Genomic DNA, 20,265 nt, shown 5'->3' with positions numbered 1-20,265 from the left:
CAATCAGGATTCTTCTAGCAAGGCAAGAGAATAAGAAATGTTAATGTGGACAACCAGAGGGCCTGCCACAATTTGGATGCCTGCTTCTGTATTGATGTCCATGGACATGAGGTTTCTCTAACACACTCAACTTTTAGATTAAAATTTAAAAAAAAAGTATTTCCTGAGGTTAAGGACTTCCTTTGGGGACAATAAAAGATGTATCTCACAGGTATGATTTGGCTCAGACATCTTGGACCTCTGAGCAGTTTCATATTCTAGACCTGGCTCCACCTAAATTCACACCAAGCTCCCCTGGAAACACAGAGGGCCTCTGGAACTGATGAGCAAGACCATCTCCTAGTCTAATTTAGTACAACCTCAAAATATTAGTTGAGGTAAAGACTAATCTACTGTAATAAACAGACTCCCAAAGTTCACGGCTTAAAGAAGACAGAAATTTATTTCTCTCACATAATCTTCTGAACAGTTTAGGCTGTCTGTGCTCCCACAAGATCCTGAAGGAACCTCTAGGATGTTGTCCTCATCTGCATGGCTGAACCTGATCATTGTCACATAATGGGACTGTCACATCATGTCTTCCAGCCAATAGGAAGGGGAAAGAGAGCTCGGAGGAGCCCAAGCCCTATGTCTTAAGGCCCAAGTCTGGAAGCCACACATGTCACGTTTGCTCACATTCCATCGCTGAGAACAGGTCACATAGCTGTAACTAGCTGCAAGAGAGACTGGGGAATACAGTCTGTGGCAGGGCAGCCGCATAAGAAGGGGAGAATGGATTCTGGTGAACCGTCTCCTCCATTCCCAGCAAGTGAGTTCTTTATTTGGATCGTTTGGAGGCTGAAATGATGAAACTCTCTGACATAATTACTATTTTTCTAAAATGTTACTGTTTTTCTAAAATGCATTTCACCCTTCTGGTAGCCATTTTTATCCAACATCCCCCCTCTCCCACCCCTGTCCCCCACTTGTGTATGTCTAGGCTGTGTCTCTAATAGACACGTAAGTCTGTAAAGCAAGACCTGTATCTGAGGCTCAGCTAAACTTCTTGGCTATTACCTGTTCAGATGATGAAAAAAACCCCAAAACGAACAAACAGAAAACCCCACAGCTCTGTCACTTACTAGCTGTTTGATCCTGGGCAAGTTATCCGTAGACCGAATTTCCTTATCTATAAACTGAAGGTGGTTATGATACATTCCTTTTAGTCGTTATGAGGATTAAATGAATTAATGCTTGTAAAGTGCCAAACTTCATAGAAATTATTTGATAAATTTTAGCTGTTATTATTGTTGTGGTTCCCATTATTTATCTCATGGGTATTTTGTAAGGCAGACAATAGTACCTTGCTTAATAAAACGATACCCAGAACTGCCAGGGTTTGGCCACAGAAGGAGATTTCACCTTGTGGAAATGGGATTAGAGTTGGGGCTCTAACTCTATCCCCTGAGCTTGGGGTTCTCTCATTTCAAGTTAGGGTGAGGCCTCATCACATTACATGGTAAGCAGTTAAATCTCCCAATTTGACATGTGGTTGGAGACTAGAACCCAGGTTTCTGATATCTGGGTCTTTTGACTCCCATTTTTAATGCATCCAACACCACTTCACTACTCCACCCATGATTTAGTTATCTATTGCTGCAAAACAAACCACCCTAACACTTAATGGCTATGGTTTGTTATTCCTCACAAGTCTGTGGGTTAGCATGGTAGTTCTTCCTTTGGTTTCCCCTGGGCTCACTCATGTGGGTGCATTTAGCTGGAGGGTCATCTGGGAACTGCGCCCAGATAGAATGGCTGAGTAGCTGGGCCTCTGCTTGGCTTTTTCATGGCATGGTCATCTCAGGGCAGCTTTTCTGAGAGGGCAGTCCCTATGCATAAATGCTTATCCAGACCCTGCTTGTGAGGGACTTCCCTGGTGGCACAGTGGTTAAGAATCCACCTGCCAATGCAGGGGAAATGGGTTCGATCCCTGGTCCAGGAAGATCCCACATGCCGCAGAGCAACTAAGCCCGTGTGCCACAACTACTGAGCCTGCGCTCTGGAGCCCACGAGCCACAAACTACTGATACTGAAGCCCGAGCGCTCTAGGGTCCGTGCTCCGCAACAAGAGAAGCCACTGCAATGAGAAGCCCGCGCACCGCAACGGAGAGTAGCCCCTGCTTGCCACAACTAGAGAAAGCCCGCGCGCAGCAACGAAGACCCAGCGCAGCCAAAAAGAACCCCAAAAAACAAAAAACCCTGCTTGTGAAAGATCTGCTGATGTCCATTGCCAAAGCAAGTCACATGGCCAAACACAGACTCTGTGGGAAAAGATTACACAAGGGATGGATATCAAGAAGAGTGATTCACTGGGGGCCATCATATAGTAGTCTATCCCAGCACATTTTAGGGTTGTTACTTCCAGATCTGGCCATAAGAAATACAGTAATGGTTGGCCTAAGTTCCCACCCCAAAACCTAAACTTTAAATGTAATATATGTCTATGATAAGTGACATTGTACTTTGCACATGATAGATCTTTAATAAATAAATATTGAAATGAATGAATTAATAAGTCAATAATATTACCAATGGTAAGAATTTGCAAATAATGTCAAATAACAGTAATAATTACAGGTTGAGATTTCTCAACAAAGTCTTTACCACAAAAATTATAGTTCTTCATAGAGTATAAATTTTTAAAAAAGAAGAGTTACATCTTTGATTTTCTTCCATCTGCCCCACTAAGCCCAATACAGTCCCTCAATACCTACTGGCTGATGGACTAAATAAAATTACACTTGGATTGTTCCTATTTTTTTGATAAAGAACATGCAGTAAGCTAAAATGAGACACTTTTTCTTGCCAAACTTCTTCAATTAGAGGCTGTTTGCTGCTATAAATAACAGAAAATCCAGTTTAACTGCCTTAAGCAGTGAGAAAATATATCAGCTTATTTAACAGGACATCCAGTAGGTTGGCCTCAGTGGTGTTTAATGTTACAGCTCAGTGAGGTCATTAAGGATCTTAGTTCTTTTCATCTCTCCAGTGTGCTGTATTCAGTGTTGGCTTCATCTTGTGGCTGGTGCCCCTCATGGTGAGAGGTGGGCTGCCAGCAGCCAGCAGCACTACATGCTCCCTCATTTACCTTCAGTGGGAGAGAGATGGAGAGAGCATGCTGGCTCCCATGGCTCCCTCAGAAGAGTTAAGGACTTCCTTCCTAGATGCCCCAATAACCCTACCCCCAATCTCATTGGTTTTAACTGGATCACATGACCATTTCTGAGTGGGACATGGTGGTAAGGAGGGTGGAATTACTTTGATGTGCTTAGACGAATTAAGGCCCAGTCTTAGAGTGGGAGAGGGGTCAGCTTCCCTCTAAGCATTTGACTGTTCATAAGAGACATAGATAACCTAATAATGAAACCGTGTACAAGCCCCTGTGTCCTTGTCTTTTGGAGTAAAATGCTGACTCAAGAGTTAATGATTGTTGCCTGCCCATGCAGGGGACACGGGTTCGAGCCCTGGTCCAGGGAGATCCCACATGCTGTGGTACAGCTAAGCCCGTGTGCCACAACTACTGAGCCTACACTGTAGAGCCCGGGAATCACAACTACTGAGCCCAAGTGCCACAACTACTGAAGCCCATGTGCCTAGAGCCCATGCTCTGCAACAAGAGAAGCCACTGCAATGAGAAGCCCACACACTGCAGCGAAGAGTAGCCCCACTCGCCACAACTAGAGAAAGCCTGCACGCAGAAACGAAGACCCAACGCAACCAAAATAAGTAAATAAATATATATATTTTTTTAATTTAAAAAAAAGAGTTAATGATTGGGAAATGTGAAGATGTAGAAACAAAGAATAGCTGGTTGGGGAACTAGTAACAATTTAGACTATAATTCTGTCACATTGCAGAATCACCAAACTCCCAATTCCCTGAAAGATATAGATAAAGGCCTGACACACATTCCTAAGTTGTTTTTACAGGCAGGAGATCCCCTCCAGATGAAAACCGCTGACCACAAGAACATGGACCCTAGACTGGTTGAAACCAGAAGGTTGATGATGCTTAAAATTTCACCTTGATGCCAACCAATCCTAGAACTGTCCATGAGCTGATCATGCCCTGCTCCTTGAACACTATAAAACACCTCACTACCCTTTCCGGGGTGGGCACGGTCCTTGAGGTGCTAGCCTGCTGTGTTCCCTCTTTGCCTGGCAAAGAAATAAAGCTACTCCTCTTTCCTCCAAACTCCGTCTCCATATTTCTATTCGACATCGGTGCACAGAGAGCCAAGATTTTGGCAGCAATAAGAACCTGAGAACTGCTAGAAAAGAGAGAGTGGATTCAAGGAGGGTAGTTGACAATTATTGTGAGCATTCTACCTTCTGTAAGGCCTAACTTCCCTATTACTATGTAGCACCATTGAGTACATAAATCTTTCATAGATTCTCCAATATCCCTTCCTTCGTTTCATGTGATATTACTCGCTGGATTTTATTCCTCATAGCCCAGTGTTAGAGAATAACAATAGCCATCATATATTGAATACTAGGGTGAACCTGAAGAGACAAGCTGACAGGACCCCCTCCCCAGCAATCAAGTATTTTACATACATGAATCCTATGAAGCAAGGTAATAGAAACCTCATTTTATTGATGAGAAAACCAAGACTCAAAAAGATTCAGCAAACAGCGTAAAGTCACACAGCCACTAAGTTGCAGAGATGAAACAAGTCCAAGTCTTTAGGCTCCATAGACTCTGCTCTTTTCATTATATTACACTGCCTCTCAACTCAGCAAAACATGTTTAATTTAATTAGACTATTCATTTGTATTAGTATTTTATTAATGTTTTCCCTTTGATCGAGTCAGAACATTTCAGGAATGGGAGAGAAACTGCTCAAATTTTCTACTTCCTTTCGTGTTTCCTAGGAAGTGGCTTAGAAAAAAATATTTTAAACCTATCTCCTCTTCCACAAATGAGCTAGACTATTCTATTTTTAGTAAATGATTTATAGCTAGTTGTGGTTTAATTACACTCCTGGCTGTTTTCTACATACCTTCTCCTTCAAATTATGTAATAGGTCATGTTTACTTATTTTAGCTGTATGTTACTGTGTGGCTACTTCTTTTTAAAAAATACAGAATTATTTGAATTTAGTCTTTTAAGTTCTGGTGGTGACATTTGCATTGTTGTCTATGTGAATAGTGCTCTCTGGAGTCCTGAAGTCCAGACCTGTTTGCAGCAGCTTAGTTAAAATCTAACTCCAAGGGGAATGTACAGTGGGTGAGGGGATGTTATTTGCTTCCTCCCAAACTCCAAGTATGTGGTCTTGATGGTCCTCTAGTCATTTCCTGTTTGGGTGATACCTAGAAAAGAGATCAAGTTCAGGGTCACCCGCTCATTTCCCTTTGCTGTGCAGTTTGAGTGGTATGTCCTACTCTAGGAAGAGTCTAAATTTAGAATAACCTTTGGGGGCTTCCTTGATTGGGACAGAGCTGAAATTCTGAGTTGTCTATAGCAATGTAGATTCCTAGGATCAGTGGTCATGATTCTGAGGTGGTGCTTTAAGTTTCTTAACTTAGAAATGCCACCAGGGATGGGAACGAAGTCACCTAGATCTATCTTCAAGTTTCAGATATAGTTAAAATTAGAGAAAGTTTCTTAGTTATAGAAGAGAAGCATTTTAGTATGAAGTGGGCTTAACCAAGTCTTCCACAAAATCTAGGGAAATGTAGTTTAATTGTATTTTCAATTAACTACTTGAATTGGAATTCTGCATTTTTGACCCAGGTGGAAATTTCTCATAATTTCTAGATGGCAATCAGCTGAAAATCTTTAATAGATTTAAAAAAATCAATCTTTTTAACAATTTTGCAATTGTGTAAAAGTTTAGTCTGGCCTCCCAATAAGCATTTCCCCTTCTTTCTTTCCTAAAAGAAAGAATGAGATTTTTCACCCCTTCTCTATGCAACTCATATCTTCAGTTCCAGGTCCAAGTCAGTCATGGTGGCCCCATTTCCCTTGCAATGATATGTCTAGATAATATGGACTGGCCAATGAACCGTGTGGGAAAGTCTATCCAGGACATCCAAGAAATGTTTCTTCATTCTTATAAAGAGTGAAAAGAAGAGAGAGTCTCCTTCTGCACATTGTCATGTTTGAATGTGATGCCTGGAACTGCAGCAGCCATTTTGTGACCTCAAGGGAAACTGGCTTTAATGTCAAGCCCACCAGCTCAGGATGGCAGAATAGAAAGATGAAAAGGATTTAGGTCCTTGGTTATGAAGTTATGAAGCTACTCAATTAACCAATCCTGGAGCAGCCCTACCACTGGACTTCTTGTTATGTGAGATAATAAATATAAGCCAGCTGTATCTGTTTTTCTGTTAGTGTGTTCTCAACTACAGAAAACAGAAAATCTGACTCAATTGGCTTAAATTACCTTGTTGAGAGCATTCTAAGTGATAAAACATTATAGGTCATATTTTGAGGTCTCTGAGCTTCTTCCTTGATCCCTGCCTCTAGGTATTCCCCCCTTCCAATTAGTTGATCCTTCACACCATCATTGGAATGACTTTGCAGAATTCAAATCTGATCATATTGCAACTCTGGTTAAATCTTTCAAAGGCTATTTTTGGCTTTCTTGGTGTGGCAAACAGACTTTTCTTCACTGGGTCTGGGCTGGATCTCTGTGGCCGCATATCCCATCAGGTCAGACCCCACAGGCACCCTAATGCTAGGTATTTCAACTATTGCCATTCCTTGACCATGCTATGTCCTCTCTCAATTATGCTTTACAGGAGGATCTCTCCTTTGCGGCGGTGGCGGCGGCCAGAGAGCGAGAGTACGAAGTGCGGCAACCCGAGTCATGGCAGGACAGGCATTTAGAAAGTTTCTTCCCCTCTTTGACCGAGTATTAGTTGAAAGAAGTGCACCCGAAGTTGTAACCAAAGGAGGCATTATGCTTCCAGAAAAATCGCAAGGAAAAGTATTGCAAGCAACGGTAGTAGCTGTTGGATCAGGCTCTAAAGGAAAGGGTGGAGAGATTCAACCAGTTAGTGTGAAAGTTGGAGATAAAGTTCTTCTCCCAGAATATGGAGGCACCAAAGTAGTTCTAGAGGACAAGGATTATTTCTTATTTAGAGATGGTGACATTCTTGGAAAATATGTCGACTAAAATAAGTCACTATTGAAATGGCATCACATGAAGCTGCCCGTTCCCCCAATGGCATCACGTGAAGCTGCCACTGAAGTTCTGAAATCTTTCATCCTGTAAATAATTTCCGTGTTTCTTTTATAATAAAGTAATGATATCCAAACTAAAAAAAAAAAAAAAATTATGCTTTACAAATGCTAGTCCCAACTGCATAGAATACCTTCTCCTATCTGATGGGTCACCCCCACCATCCCCCAGGCTCCCAAGGTTGTTAGATGTTCTTCTTCAGCGTCCTGACACCCCGACTGGAACCCCTGTTAAAGCACATCTGTTTTTGTGGTGTATTTGTCAGATTGTCTCCTACATATGATTATAAGGTCTTTGAGGGAAAATGTGTCTTATTCATTTTAGCATCTCCAGTGTCTAGCACATTGCTTGGCACAAAATAAGCGAGTAATAAATGTTTATTAATGTATAAAAATAATGCTATAACCCAGATTTATGTTCATGAAGACAATTGTGTTCTTTTCTCTTTAGGTGGCTTATTCTTGGTATATTGCATGCTATACCTTCCTCAGCAGGGTAGGGAGGATGAAAGAGAGGAAGGAAAACCTCTAACTATACAACATTTTTGGACAAGATTTTGGAGGAAGGTAAGCCAAGTTTAATGAAGATTTCTTTTTGTAAATCTTTTATCCATTCTATCTATGCCTGATTCATATGATGAATTAATCAACAAATGTGTGTTGTGTGCCTACTATGTATCAAACATTGTTTAAGAGTTTGGGATTCATCAATGAACAAAACAAGGAAGCCCTCAGAGAGCATTGGCTTCACAAGTGAACTTTACCAGTCATTTCCCCTTTCTGGATCTTAGTCCTGCGTTTGTGCATGAACAGGAAACACTGTAATGGAAAGCTTGCAGATTCTCAGATGAAACATTGGTAAACACATGGATATTTGTTCATAAGCGCCGCCACTTCTCTCTAGAACCAAGGACAGTTAGGAGGAGGAGGTCACTGACTAAATCTGCTCCTTGACCTTGTTCTCAGCAATCCACACCAATAGGCATTGCCCTTGTTTGTAAAAAGAGAGTTTTATATATCCATGCAGCGTTGGGAGGTTGCAGCTTTCTTCCTAGCTGCGAATATCCCTAAGGCTCCACCTGGGACAGTGAGCCTCACCCCTATGCACCACCTAGGTGCTTCCCTTCTCTAGTCTGCTGGCGATTCTGTGCTTAGAGGCTCCACCTGTGCACAGCATCGCAGCTGCAGAGGCTGCTCTGGGCACAGGAACAATTTCCTACAGAAACTGGGCATATTTGAAAGGTTGGAAGGGAAGCTTTTATGTCTCCCTCCTACAATTCCAGCTTCTCCTTAAGTGGAAGCTAGACCAGAAATAAAGGCCACACTGATTTTCTTCTGAGAAAACACATTACCATGTTAAAAAAAAAAGTCCTAATTGCTCTGGGGGAAATGTTTTTATTTTACAAATACTCTGTGGCTCTGAAGTGACAGCAAGATTACATTTCTGACAGTATCACTGGTACAATTTCCAGGCTCCTCAGGGAGAGCAATGTGAGGATATTCCTCCCGGAAAGAGAGGCACATTCTCTGGTCCCCAAGCTACAGTTAAACACGACCCTAAATAAGTAAAAACAGATGATAACACAGCAAATAATGAAAGCTTGGCAATTTAACTAAAGCAAATGGTCTTAGCCAGAACGCTATGGGAGTGAAAAAGAACTACAAAAATAACTGTAACTTTGCTTTTACAAACAAATGGCTCACTCTCTGTCTCCAGATGGGGAAATGTGAGAACTGGAAAGGAGAAAAGAACCTGGAAGAGTGTAGAAAAATGTAAACATTACAAAGAAATGTAATAGGGGAGTGGAGGACGGGGACAGCTTCAGTGTAACGCTCTTGGAGACCGTCCTGACGGTTGTGATCTAGATAGAGCCCGGCCGGCCTCGTGTTCCGTGGAGGCGGTGCCGCAGAGACAGATGACCTGTCTCTGGCCATCGAACACCTAGAAGACGCTTTCGCAGGAGCAGGGCAGCGACCGGGGACGCGGCGGGGGTGGGCGCAAGTAACCCTCCTCCGGCTGCTCCCGCCGAGCGTGGTGATAATGTGGGTGGGGCCAGCGGTGGCGGTGGAGCGCCTGGTGGCCCCGGGCGCCCTCGTCGTCCTCCGCGACTCCCTCCCGCGGGCAGCACACTGCACCCAGGCGCCTCCGCCAGCGCCGCCGGAGTTGACAGTCGCCCGCCTGGAAGAACAGGTAGACGAAGGGATTGAGAGCGCTGTTGGCCACCCCCAGGAGGCGCAGCGCTACCGCTAGGTCCTCGGCCTCCCAGTCTCCCACCGGCCCAGACGACCACGTGGCCGCCAGCCGGGCAGCGAAGTAGGGCAGCTCGCACCCCACGAACAGCAGCGCCAGCACCAGGCTCATCTTCAGGCTCTGGACCTTGGCGCGGGGCAGCGCGTTGGGCGCGGGGGCTTGGCCGGGACTGGCCGACCTGGGCGCCGCGGCCGATGGGGCCTGGGGCGGGCGCTGCCGCCAGGCGCAGAGCAGGCGGCTGCCAGCGATGCCCATGACCGCGACCGGCGCCACGAAGCCCGCGACGGCCTCATAGAGCGCGTAGACCATCAGGTGCCAGCGTGGTAGCGGCGCGAAGGTGTCGCGGCAGCGACGCTCCCCGGGCCAGGCGCGGGCGGCCGGAGGCGCGGCGGGCGGCTGCGAGGGGGCGCCCCCGCGCACCACGAAGGCCGGGGGCAGCGCCAGCAGCAGCGCCAGCAGCCATCCCAGGGCGGCGAGGGCGCGCGCGGGCAGCGGCGGGCCCTGTGGACGGCGCACGGCGCGCTGGCGTTCGAGGGCAATGAGCGCCACGAGGTGGGCCGACGCGCTGTGGCCGGATGCCCGTAGCAGATGCACGAAGCGGCACGCCAGGTCGCTCGCGGCCCGGTGCGGCTCGCCCAGCAGCTCCCAGGCCAGCTGCGACAGCGCAGTGCCCCCGCACGCATACAGGTCGGCCAAGGCCAGCTGCACCAGCAGGAAGTCCATCTTGCGACGCTTGGGACCTGCCCAGGGCCCGCCGCCCCCGCACAGGCGGCACAGCACCGTAGCGTTGCCGGCCACCGTCACCACCAGGATGACCCCCAGGAAGACCAGGCGGACGCGGCGGCTGGGCGGCCCGGACGGCGGCGTTGGCGGCGGCCCCGGGACTGGGGCTCCCTGTCCGGAAGTCAGGTTGAGACCCCAGCCCAGCGAGATGGGTACGGAGAGGTTGGGCGCCGGCGCCGGAGTTGAGGGGCTGAAGGGATCCTCCATCCTTAGCCTGGAGGAAGAGGAGGTACCGAACAGGGCAGGCAGGGCGCGGGAAACCAAGGTGGAGGCGAGACTCCGCTGGGCGCGATGCCGGGTCTTACGAGTTCCCAAAGTTAGTTGAAAACGCACACGCACGGAGAGGGAGATGGATGCAGGTAGCTTTGCGCTTAGTTGTTTTTATAGGTTGGCCTCGTCATTTGTCACTCAAATGGGGGATGTACGCTCGAGGAACACACATGATTCCTCTTCTCCACCTTCCTCTCCGCGTCTCCCCTCCCAATCCGGGTAGATCCCCTTCCAGTCTCTGCCGCAGCCCCCATGCTGCCCTCGCGGGAGCCGCGAACCGCTGGGCTCTAGAAACCTCTCCCGTTGGGTGTTTACATACAGCACAGCCAGACAGAAGGTCGCTTTGCCTGGCCATTGTTAACCCGGGACCAGCACACTGGAGAGGAAAGTCCTGACTGAGACTATACCCCTCAAAATGGTTTCAGATTGCCAGTAGGAAAAAAAAGAAAAGGCACTAGTTTTGATTAAAAAACAAAAGAGAAAGATTTGAAATGCCATGGTTCTGCACTAGCTTAAGAAAAACAGGAACCCAAGAAACCTAACAGCGTTTTGAGCAAAGAGGCGCCCAACAGATAAATCTTCCTCTGGCCAACGAGAGTATTTTACTTGGAGAGAACTAAAGTCAAAGGTGTTGCGTGGCAATTAGGAGCAGCAGTGGTTTGCAGATTGTTTCAAATACTCCTCATTACTAGAAACAGCAGATCACAGCTGCTCTCCGTGATGTAAAATTCATTTCATTAGTCTGAAGAGGGCATTAATAGGTTTTATGCAAATGGGTAGTACATTTATTGCTTGTCTCCTAATATTTTCACTCAGTGACAGATGTATCATCACGGCTCTTCATTCTCTTGATTCTGTTTTCTAGCAGATGGGAGGTTGCTAGGAGGGACTACGCCTCCAATAAGCCTGGAGAAAAGGTGACTAAGAAGATGATAAGGCGGCCAAGTTTTAAAAAAGAAATCCAACTCACAGGAAATGGTTTCGATTAAATGCTATCTCTTTTATTTTAGCCCTATCTCCTCACAAACAAATTTTAGTTTTCCTGTTGGAAGCATCAATTTGGTTTTTTATGCACCCTCCACATTAATTATGGTGAAAGTAGAGTTCCTATGCTTCCTGGTCTGGGCGTCTGCTGGGGTTCACATTCCCAGGCTGAGGAAATATTTGGCACTTTAAGATGTGCGGGATAGGAGGGTTTGGTGGGTGCAGCGGACAGTCCTGCCAGGTGGAGTGGGAATCTCATTTCCCAAGCTGTTGCCCTTTGGCCAGAGAACTGTGTCATTTTTATTATATCCCCAGTGCCTATCACTGGACCTGACACATGGTAGGTATCAGTAAATAGGTTTTGAGTTGATGAATTAATGGATATGTGATGCATTTCAGATAATTTTGAGCAAATGTTTCTACCTTGATTATAAATCCATCAACCTAAGAGAAAAATGCCTGTTATACCTGTGCCAGTATCATCCAGAAGAGCTCAAGGAAGCTCTGGGGAGATGTAGGAATAGCCATTCTTGGTGGAACATTTAAGAGGTAGAGTGATAGCCTTGGGAAATCAAACTCCTGGTTTAATTTTTTTTTAACTTTTTAAAAAATTAATTTTATTTATTATTCTTGGCTGCGTTGGGTCTTCGTTGCTGCACGCGGGCTTTCTCTAGTTGTGGCGAGCGGGGGCTACTCTTCGTCGCAGGCTTCTCGCTGCAGTGGCTTCTCTTGTTGCGGAGCACCGGCTCTAGGCGCGTGGGCTTCAGTAGTTGTGGCACGTGGGCTCAGTAGTTGTGGCTCGCGGGCTCTAGAGCTCAGGCTCAGTAGTTGTGGCGCAGGGGCTTAGTTGCTCCACAGCATGTGGGATCTTCCCGGATCAGGGCTTGAACCCGTGTCCCCTGCATTGGCAGGCGGATTCTTAACCACTGTGCCACCTGGGAAGTCCCTATGTGCGTTTTTCTTTGTATTCTGCTTGGGCTTCTCTAAACGTTTAGGTCGGTGATTTGTTGTCTTTCATTAATTTTGGAAAATTCTCAGCAATTGTCTTTTCAGATATTTCTTCTGACATTTTGCCTCTATTCTTCAGTTATTTCAGTTGCATATATATTATACCTTTTCATATTGTCCCACAGTTCTTGGATGCTCTGCTCTTTTTTTCTCTACCTTTCACTTTTTCTTTTTTTCCTTCTTTTTTTCCCTATCCCATCTCTCCTCAGAGGAAGTTGTTACCCTTTGAAATTCAGGATTTTATCTTGAAAAATTTCGCTTGGCCTATATTCAAGTTCACTAATTCTTTTTCTCTCAAGTTCACTAATTTTTTGTGTGTGTCTAGTCTGCTGATAAGCCATTTGAAGGACTTCTTCATCCACGATAGCATGTTGTTTCTAGTGAATCAATTTTATTCCTTTTTAAAAAAATAGTTTCCATCTCTCTGCTGAAATTCCCAATCTGTTCATGCATGTTAACCACATTTCCCCCTAGATCCTTCCATAGATTAATCATAGTATTTTCAAGTCACTTTCTCATGGTTTCAACTTCTGGGCCATCTCTCAGTCTGGTTCTGTTTACTGCCTTCTTTCTTCAAAATGGGTCTTTCTTGCTTCTTTGCCATGTAAGTTTGACCAAATGCCAGACATTATATGTAAGTGAAAAACAGTGACTGATGTAAATAGTATTTACTCCTGAAAATGGGCATGCTTCTTCATCTGTCAGGCTAGTAGGGTGGAGGGGTTGACTAAATGTAGGCAGTATTGAGCTAAGTTTGGGTTTTGATGTTGGTATAGTTATCATTATTCTACTACAGACTTCAGACTCCTGCATACTGCTGCTGTCTTGCTTTAGTGAGAGGCTTGGAACACTGGAGGGTTTTTCTCAGTGTTCCTGCTCCACCCCTACCTTTCGGCACACCTGGCCATGGGGAGTGCGGTGGGAGGTTTCTTTCTCCATGCTTCTTACCTTTCTCCCAGAAGTAGTGTGCTGTTGTTCATGGTGGGGGGCAGGCTGATTTTTTTTTTTTTTAAAGAAACTCACTTACTCCAGCTTCAGTCTTATGTAGGCCCTGGGGGCCTGAGCCTTAAGGGTGGCACTTTATCAGCATTTGTCACTTTCCCCTATGGCAGCTGAACTTGGCCTTATAACTTGCAGAAGAGCAAGTTTCTTGTCTGTACCGCTGTTGCAAGAGATCTTTGCTTTCTCTCAGTGCAGGATTGTGAGCATGACTGGGGTTCTGCCTCTCCTCAGCAGCAGAGAGCTTTTGCTATAATCTACCCGTTCCCAGTGATAGCTGACCTTTTGCTGAGGACTGTGGGTGAGAGGGTTTTCTGCTCCTGCCCCAGTGGCAGATGAGTTTCGCTTTGTATGAGAGAAGGTTCTGGGTTTTATGCTTCTCCTCCAGAGGCAGCCCCTCCCCATCTGTTCATCTGTCCCACTGTAGAGGCTCCGTCAAGTCCCCTGCCCTGCTCCCCATCTTTCTCATGAGTGCTGGTTAAGGTCCATGAGAAAAAGCTCATTACTGGAGGTGGTCTCCCTTGTGTGTGTGGCTTGTAGTTTCTGCTGCTTTTTTCACACACATTTGGCTTTTATGAATTTGTCAAAATACCAGTTGTTTTCTTACCTCCTCTTTTGGCTTCCAGTCTTTCTTCCCATGTACTGCCAAAGGTGGGACAGTCTTGGTGTCTCAGCTGTCCTCAGAAGGGGTTGCCACTCTTTTCAATTCAGTTCACCTGTCCTATGAGAGGCTCAAAAAAGTTTTAATTTTGCAGATTATCTAGCTTTTTTTCTTTTCCTTTTGATTTCTTTTACTGTGGGAGCAATATTCCCTATCCTATGTGGAAGCAGAGCTCTCAAGACATTAAGGATACCAATCCTTTACCATCAATGTTACAACATTTATGATTATTTTGTTTTCTGACTTCTTGAACAGTTTATTTATTTTTCGTTCCCCTTAATAATAAAAAGCTTAAGGCTGAGTATAGCTTTGGTTGTGTCATATGTTCTTGTATGTTTTCTCATTTTCATTATTTAAAAAATAGCCTATCCCTCTAATTTTTTGACCCAAGAATTTAAGATTCTGCTTTGTAACTTTAAGAGAAGAAAGGGGGCTAAAAATCTTATCTGAGAGTTTAGTATACATAATTGTAAACATCACACACATATACCCAGAATATCTGACCAGTGTAGAAGGGATCTAGATCTTTTCTGTTTTCCACATTGAGCTTCTTTCACCTAATTGGTGTTGAGATCTCTCCTTTTTGCTCATGGCCCCTCATCACCAAGTTATAGTTTGATTCAGTGATTTACAGTATGCTTTAATAGCCAGTAAGAATTGTCCCACCTCAATATTCATTTTCCATAATTTTATTAGTTATTTCAGACATTCAGTTTTTTTTGAAAACTTTCAGATCATTTAGTCCAATTAAAAAAAAAAAAACCCTTACTGGGACTAAGATCAGGGTTGCATGAAATGTGTGCATTAATTCTAGAGAAGTGGCATTTTAATATTAGAGCCTCCTATCCCAGAACATGCTGTCATTCCATGTTCATATCTTGTTTGTAAACTTAATAGAATTTTATAATTTTTTTCATCTAGGTTTGTGCTTCTTGTTAAACTTTAAACTATTTTTATAGAATGTCATACTGTGAGTGGAATATTTTTCCTAATTTCTATTTTTAATTAGTGATTATTCTTACAGATAGGTATTGATTTATGTATATGCAGCCATTTAACAAATTTCATCAATTATAATAGTTTTTACTAGGATCTCTTGGGTTTTATGAAATGGAAAGCCACAAACAGTAGAAAGAATACAGAATCCACTTTTTTTTTCTTTCTACAAAGACAAATAAAAACATATAAAGCTTCCAGTTGTTGTGGATGCTTCTGGTTCAAGGACCATGGTTTGAATAACAAGGTTCCAGACCCATGGTTCCCACATTTTGCTGCACATTAGAATCACCTGGGGAGTTTTAAAAAACCTTAATGCTTGGAGGTGGGGGCTAGGCATAATAGTTTTTAAACATCCTCAGGTGATTCCAATTTGCAGCAAGTTTTGAACCATTGTTCTAGGCTAGCAGTTAGCAGTCTATGGACCCCAGGTCAAATCCTGTGTTTTTGTAAACAAAGCTTCATTGGAACATAGCCACTCTCATTTGTTCACATAGTGTCTGTTGCTGCTTTCTTGCTACTACGGCAGGATTGAGCAGTTGTGAAAGAGACCATATGGCTCACAAAGCCTAAAATATTTAGTATCTGGCTTTTTCATAGAAAAAGAAAAAACAGAGGGATAGAGTCCCTTTATCAATTCTCCTGTGCAGGATTTTCTAGAATTCACTGTTTCTAGAAGGCTCTGTTTTATGAGAAGGCTACTCCTTTTCACCCCCTGCCCTGCCATGGACAAATGTGTTGGTTTTCCAATACAATGTGATATCTGAGAAACTCGAATTCCTCGCATATTAATTCAACAAAAATTTACTGAGCTTCTACTATGTGTCAGGCCCTTGGGATACTTTAGGAAACAAAAAGGACAAAAGGCCATTCCTGTATGGAGCTTCCATCCTACTGGGTAGGAGGGGTGGGAGACAGTATCAACAAATTAAGTATGTAAAACATACACTAAGTTGGACGGTAATGATTTATATGCAGAAAAATAAAGCAGGGAAGCCCTTGTGATTAGGTAACATTTGAGCAATGACCGGAAGGAGATAACAAAGAGAGCCATGTGGAAATCTGAGGGAAGAACCGCATTCCAGGCCAAGAGTTGATAAGCACAAAAGTCTTGAGGTGGTGCTTGCCTAGTGTGCCTGGAAAAGGATAGGGAGGCCAGTGTGGCTGGAGCAGAGTGAACCAAGTAGAGTGCGGGAGATGTACAATACGCCGCCGGATCATTTAGAGCCCTGAAGGCCACTGTAATGATTTGGGCTAGTGACCAAGAATGTCACCTGCCATATCAATAAACAAAGGATCAAGCCATCAGTCACTGCAGCCACCCCCAACTGTGCACTCTGAAGGGATTCAGGATGTAGAAAATAGGATACTGGCCCTAGACAGTTCAGGTGCACATCAAAGGAATGATTTCATTGAGCCCAGACTCTTGCATCTTCCCATACATAGAAAAGCGCTCAATTCATTAACTTGAGATGTCTGGTTTTCTTCAATTAACAGTAATCTTTTGATATTCCGACTACCTGGTTTTTGTTGCAAAAGCTATATATCCTGGATCCTCCCTTACCTCTTCAGAGCCGCCTCTCCCTCAGAGTTATCTGAGAGGCTGCCTGCTGGGCTCAAGTCCTCAGCAAGTTCGCGGAATAAAACACAATTCTCAACTTTTAGGTTGTGCTTTTTTTTTTTTTTCATTCGACAGGCTTTCACAGAGTAAGGTGAGAAACCAGTGGAGGGTTTGAGTATCCAGTGATGTGATCTGATCACTCTGGCGGCTGTGTTGAGAAGAGAGTGAGGAAAGCCAAGGGCAGACTCAGGGAGACCTCCTAGGAGGCTATTGCAAAATTCCAAACAACAGATTATGGTAGTTTGGAACAGGGTGGTAATGGTGGAGGTTGGGAAAGATGAAGCCCAAAGACTGTCCTCAATCCAGTTTATAATTAGTGTCAGTTCCTCTCCGATTCTGGCATTAGATAATTTGTCTTGTTTTCCAAGTTTTTCTTCTTTTTCTGTTTTCATGGTTGTTAGATACCATTTTGAATTAGATATTCTCCTAAAACCTCAATTTTACCTAATTATGATCCTATATTGAATATGCTTAAAACATTGCAGATGCTTGGTAAATTCTAACAATGAATACATCTTAAAGAGTTTGAATAGAATGAGGTGGATTATATTTATCTTCACATGCTTATGTTTTCAAAACCACATTTCTATTATTATTGCTTTATTTTTCTCTCTGTTTAGCATATACATCACACATTAGCTATTTTTTATTCCTTAGGTTTAATTAGGAGATGAGAGGTAGATTTGTATATTTTAATTTTAACCTCAATAGTTTAAATATTGAGATCTTTCTCTTAAGGGTTTTACTTCAGAATATATCTGAAGTGAAAATTATTTCTCAGAAATTCATACATAACTACAAAGATAAGCTCATACCAATTCACTGAAGAATAAAGAAAGTAAAGGTGATGAGGTGTCTAATGAAGAAAACTTCCAAGATAGTTTGAAAAAGGAAGTTAGGTTAAAAGGAAATTGGGTAAAATTATTATTTGCAGATAAACTTTTTACCAGAGACATACAAGATACCAACTGGAAAACTATGAGTACCAAAAAAATTGTATTATTGGTACAAAGTAAATATATAGAAATAAAATTTGTGTATACAAATAACCAATTAGAAGATATAATGGAAGAAACATCTACTTAAAATAGCACAACACCAACAAATGATAAAACACCTAGGAATAAACTCACCTCTGGCTGCACATTAGGATCATCCGCTGGAGGGCTTAACAAACAAAACAGCAATAAGAACAAAACTGCCCAGGTGCCATCCCTAGAATTCTAATTCCACTGGTGTGGGATGGGCCCTAGGTGGTATTTTTTAAAGGTCCCTACTTTCCAAAAATCTCTAAGAAGAAACTGATCTATATGAAGAAAACTTAGAATGCTACTGAGCAATATAAAGAAGGCTTGAAGAAAGGGAAAAGTGTACTATATTCTTTAGAATAACCGAATATCAGAAAGAATTCAGTTTGCCCTAAATTAGGCTATAAATTTAATATATCATAAAAAGACTAACAAGATTTTTCATTTTTGGAACTACACAAACTTATTCTAAATTTGTATGGGAAAAATAAGTTAGCAAGAATAGCCAAGGACAATTCCGAAAAAGAAAACTGTTGCAAAGAAAATAGTATCACCAGATATTGCCTACCCTATTAATAAACAAAATAGAATGGTCCACTGCAAAGTAAAAAATGTTTTGAAAGGACCCAAATGTCAATATGACTTGTATATAATAAAAACGGCATTTCAGATCAATAGAGGAAAAGATAATTTGTTCAATAAAAGATGTTATAAAGTGGCATTTTCTAACTAATGGGACAAATATTAGCTTACTCAATAAAAGGTCAATTGGGGTGGCCATCTTAAAAAAACAAACGAAAGTTAGATCTCTAATATGTAATACATTCCCATGGGTCAAAGATCTAAGGGTAAAAAATAAAACTCTAAAAGAAGATAAGTGGGGAAGGCCATTCTAAATATGACACAAAATCCCCAAGCCACAAAAGCAAACATTCATAAATTTGATTGCATGAAAATACCAATTTCTACATGTCAACAAACACCAGGGCAAAGTCAAAAGACAAATTATGAAAAGGAAAAAAATATTTGTAGCTTCTCTAACAGAGAGCTAATATCTAAAGTATGCCTGTAATAAAAAAGACAAACAACCAACAGAAAAATAGGCAAAGAACAGAAATAAGAAAGGTCATGTAAAGGAAATTCCAGTGGCTATTAAATATATGAAAATATGATCTACCTTACTCATAGTAAGAAAAAGAAGAAAAACAATAATAAAGTATTTTTTATCTACCCAGTTGGCAACAAATGTGAGGCCATGCATTGCTGGTAAGAGTATAAATTGGTATAACTTCTTTAGGGGTAATTTGATGGTATCTAGAGTAATTTTGCTAGATATAGTCTTGCCCCAGTAATTTCACTTCTAGGTGTCTTTTTTTTTTTCATTTTTAAAGTTATGTATTTATTTATTTGTTTATTTATTTGGCTGTGCCGCACGGCATGTGGGGATCTTAGTTCCTGGACCAGGGATCCGTGCCCGCCACAGTGGAAGCGCGGAGTCTTAACCACTGGGCCACCAGGGAAGTCCTATGTGTCTTTGTTAAATGGAAAAAAAGAGAGCAAGCTGTAGAACATTTTTTATAGTATGCTACCATTTGTGTGTGTGTGTGTGTGTGTGTGTGTGTGTCAGGGGCGGGTGCTGGGGAAGAATATAAAGTTTGTAGAAGCCTATCTGTCTCTCAAAGGATACATAGGTGGTTACAGTAGTTGCCACGAGGAAGGGGTACTGGGTGGCTGGGGGACTGGGAAAGGAGAGAGACCTCATGCTCACTGTTAACCGTTTAGTACCTTTTTTTTTTTTTTTTTAATAAATTTATTTATTTATTTATTTATTTATTTATTTATTTTTGGCTGTGTTGGGTCTTCGTTTCTGTGCGAGGGCTTTCTCTAGTTGAGGCGAGCGGGAGCCACTCTTCATCGCGGTGCGCGGGCCTCTCACTGTCGCGGCCTCTCCCGTTGCGGAGCACAGGCTCCAGACGCGCAGGCTCAGTAGTTGTGGCTCACGGGCCCAGCCGCTCCGCGGCATGTGGTATCTTCCCAGACCAGGGCTCGAACCCGTGTCCCCTGCATTGGCAGGCAGATTCTCAACCACTGCGCCACCAGGGAAGCCCCGTTTAGTACCTTTTTGAAGCTTGTACCTTGTGCATGTATTACCTATTTTAAAAAATAATAATTTCTGCCATATCCATGGTCTGTGTACCATTAAATACTCCAAATACTCCCATCAAATACATCCAAATGATCTATATCCCATCAAATAAAAATAACTCATCAGACACCATCAAATACTCAAAAATAACTATTTTATGGGTCATAAGTAATAAAAATTGTTAAACTTTTATATTACATAATATTCAGAGGAACACAACTTTACATTATAGTATTTGATTCTACCCTTTTAATATTTCGGTTAAGTTGTCAGAAGTTTATAAGAATA

General features: G+C 43.0%; 3 protein-coding genes across 3 annotated transcripts in view; 2 read left to right on the top strand and 1 right to left on the bottom strand.

Moving 5' to 3' along the window:
- Positions 1-6,793: 6,793 nt before the first annotated feature.
- LOC133089831 (10 kDa heat shock protein, mitochondrial-like) lies at positions 6,794-7,273 on the top strand. The gene has a single exon (XM_061188006.1). The coding sequence runs from the start codon at positions 6,857-6,859 to the stop codon at positions 7,163-7,165; it is 309 nt and encodes a 102-aa protein (XP_061043989.1). The 5' UTR covers positions 6,794-6,856; the 3' UTR covers positions 7,166-7,273.
- Positions 7,274-7,780: 507 nt separating this feature from the next.
- The window catches only part of SKIC3 (SKI3 subunit of superkiller complex), a 143,874-nt gene continuing 131,389 nt past the window's right edge, over positions 7,781-20,265 (top strand). Inside the window, exon 1 of the mRNA XM_061189453.1 lies at positions 7,781-7,797. The gene's annotated coding sequence lies outside the window, so the exon portion shown is untranslated. The remainder of the gene's footprint in view (positions 7,798-20,265) is intronic.
- On the bottom strand, positions 9,168-10,471 carry GPR150 (G protein-coupled receptor 150). Its single transcript, XM_061188005.1, has one exon. The coding sequence runs from the start codon at positions 10,469-10,471 to the stop codon at positions 9,173-9,175; it is 1,299 nt and encodes a 432-aa protein (XP_061043988.1). The 3' UTR covers positions 9,168-9,172.

This window comes from Eubalaena glacialis, chromosome 4 (assembly GCF_028564815.1).
Source record: "Eubalaena glacialis isolate mEubGla1 chromosome 4, mEubGla1.1.hap2.+ XY, whole genome shotgun sequence".
NCBI lineage: Eukaryota > Metazoa > Chordata > Mammalia > Artiodactyla > Balaenidae > Eubalaena > Eubalaena glacialis.
Note: the sequence above shows the minus strand (reverse complement) of the source record. Positions and strands in the feature narration are given on the sequence as shown.

Excerpts from the sequence above, each read along its gene's own strand:
- LOC133089831 (XM_061188006.1), top strand. The coding sequence starts at position 6,857 with ATGGCAGGACAGGCATTTAGAAAGTTTCTTCCCCTCTTTGACCGAGTA.
- GPR150 (XM_061188005.1), bottom strand. The coding sequence starts at position 10,471 with ATGGAGGATCCCTTCAGCCCCTCAACTCCGGCGCCGGCGCCCAACCTC.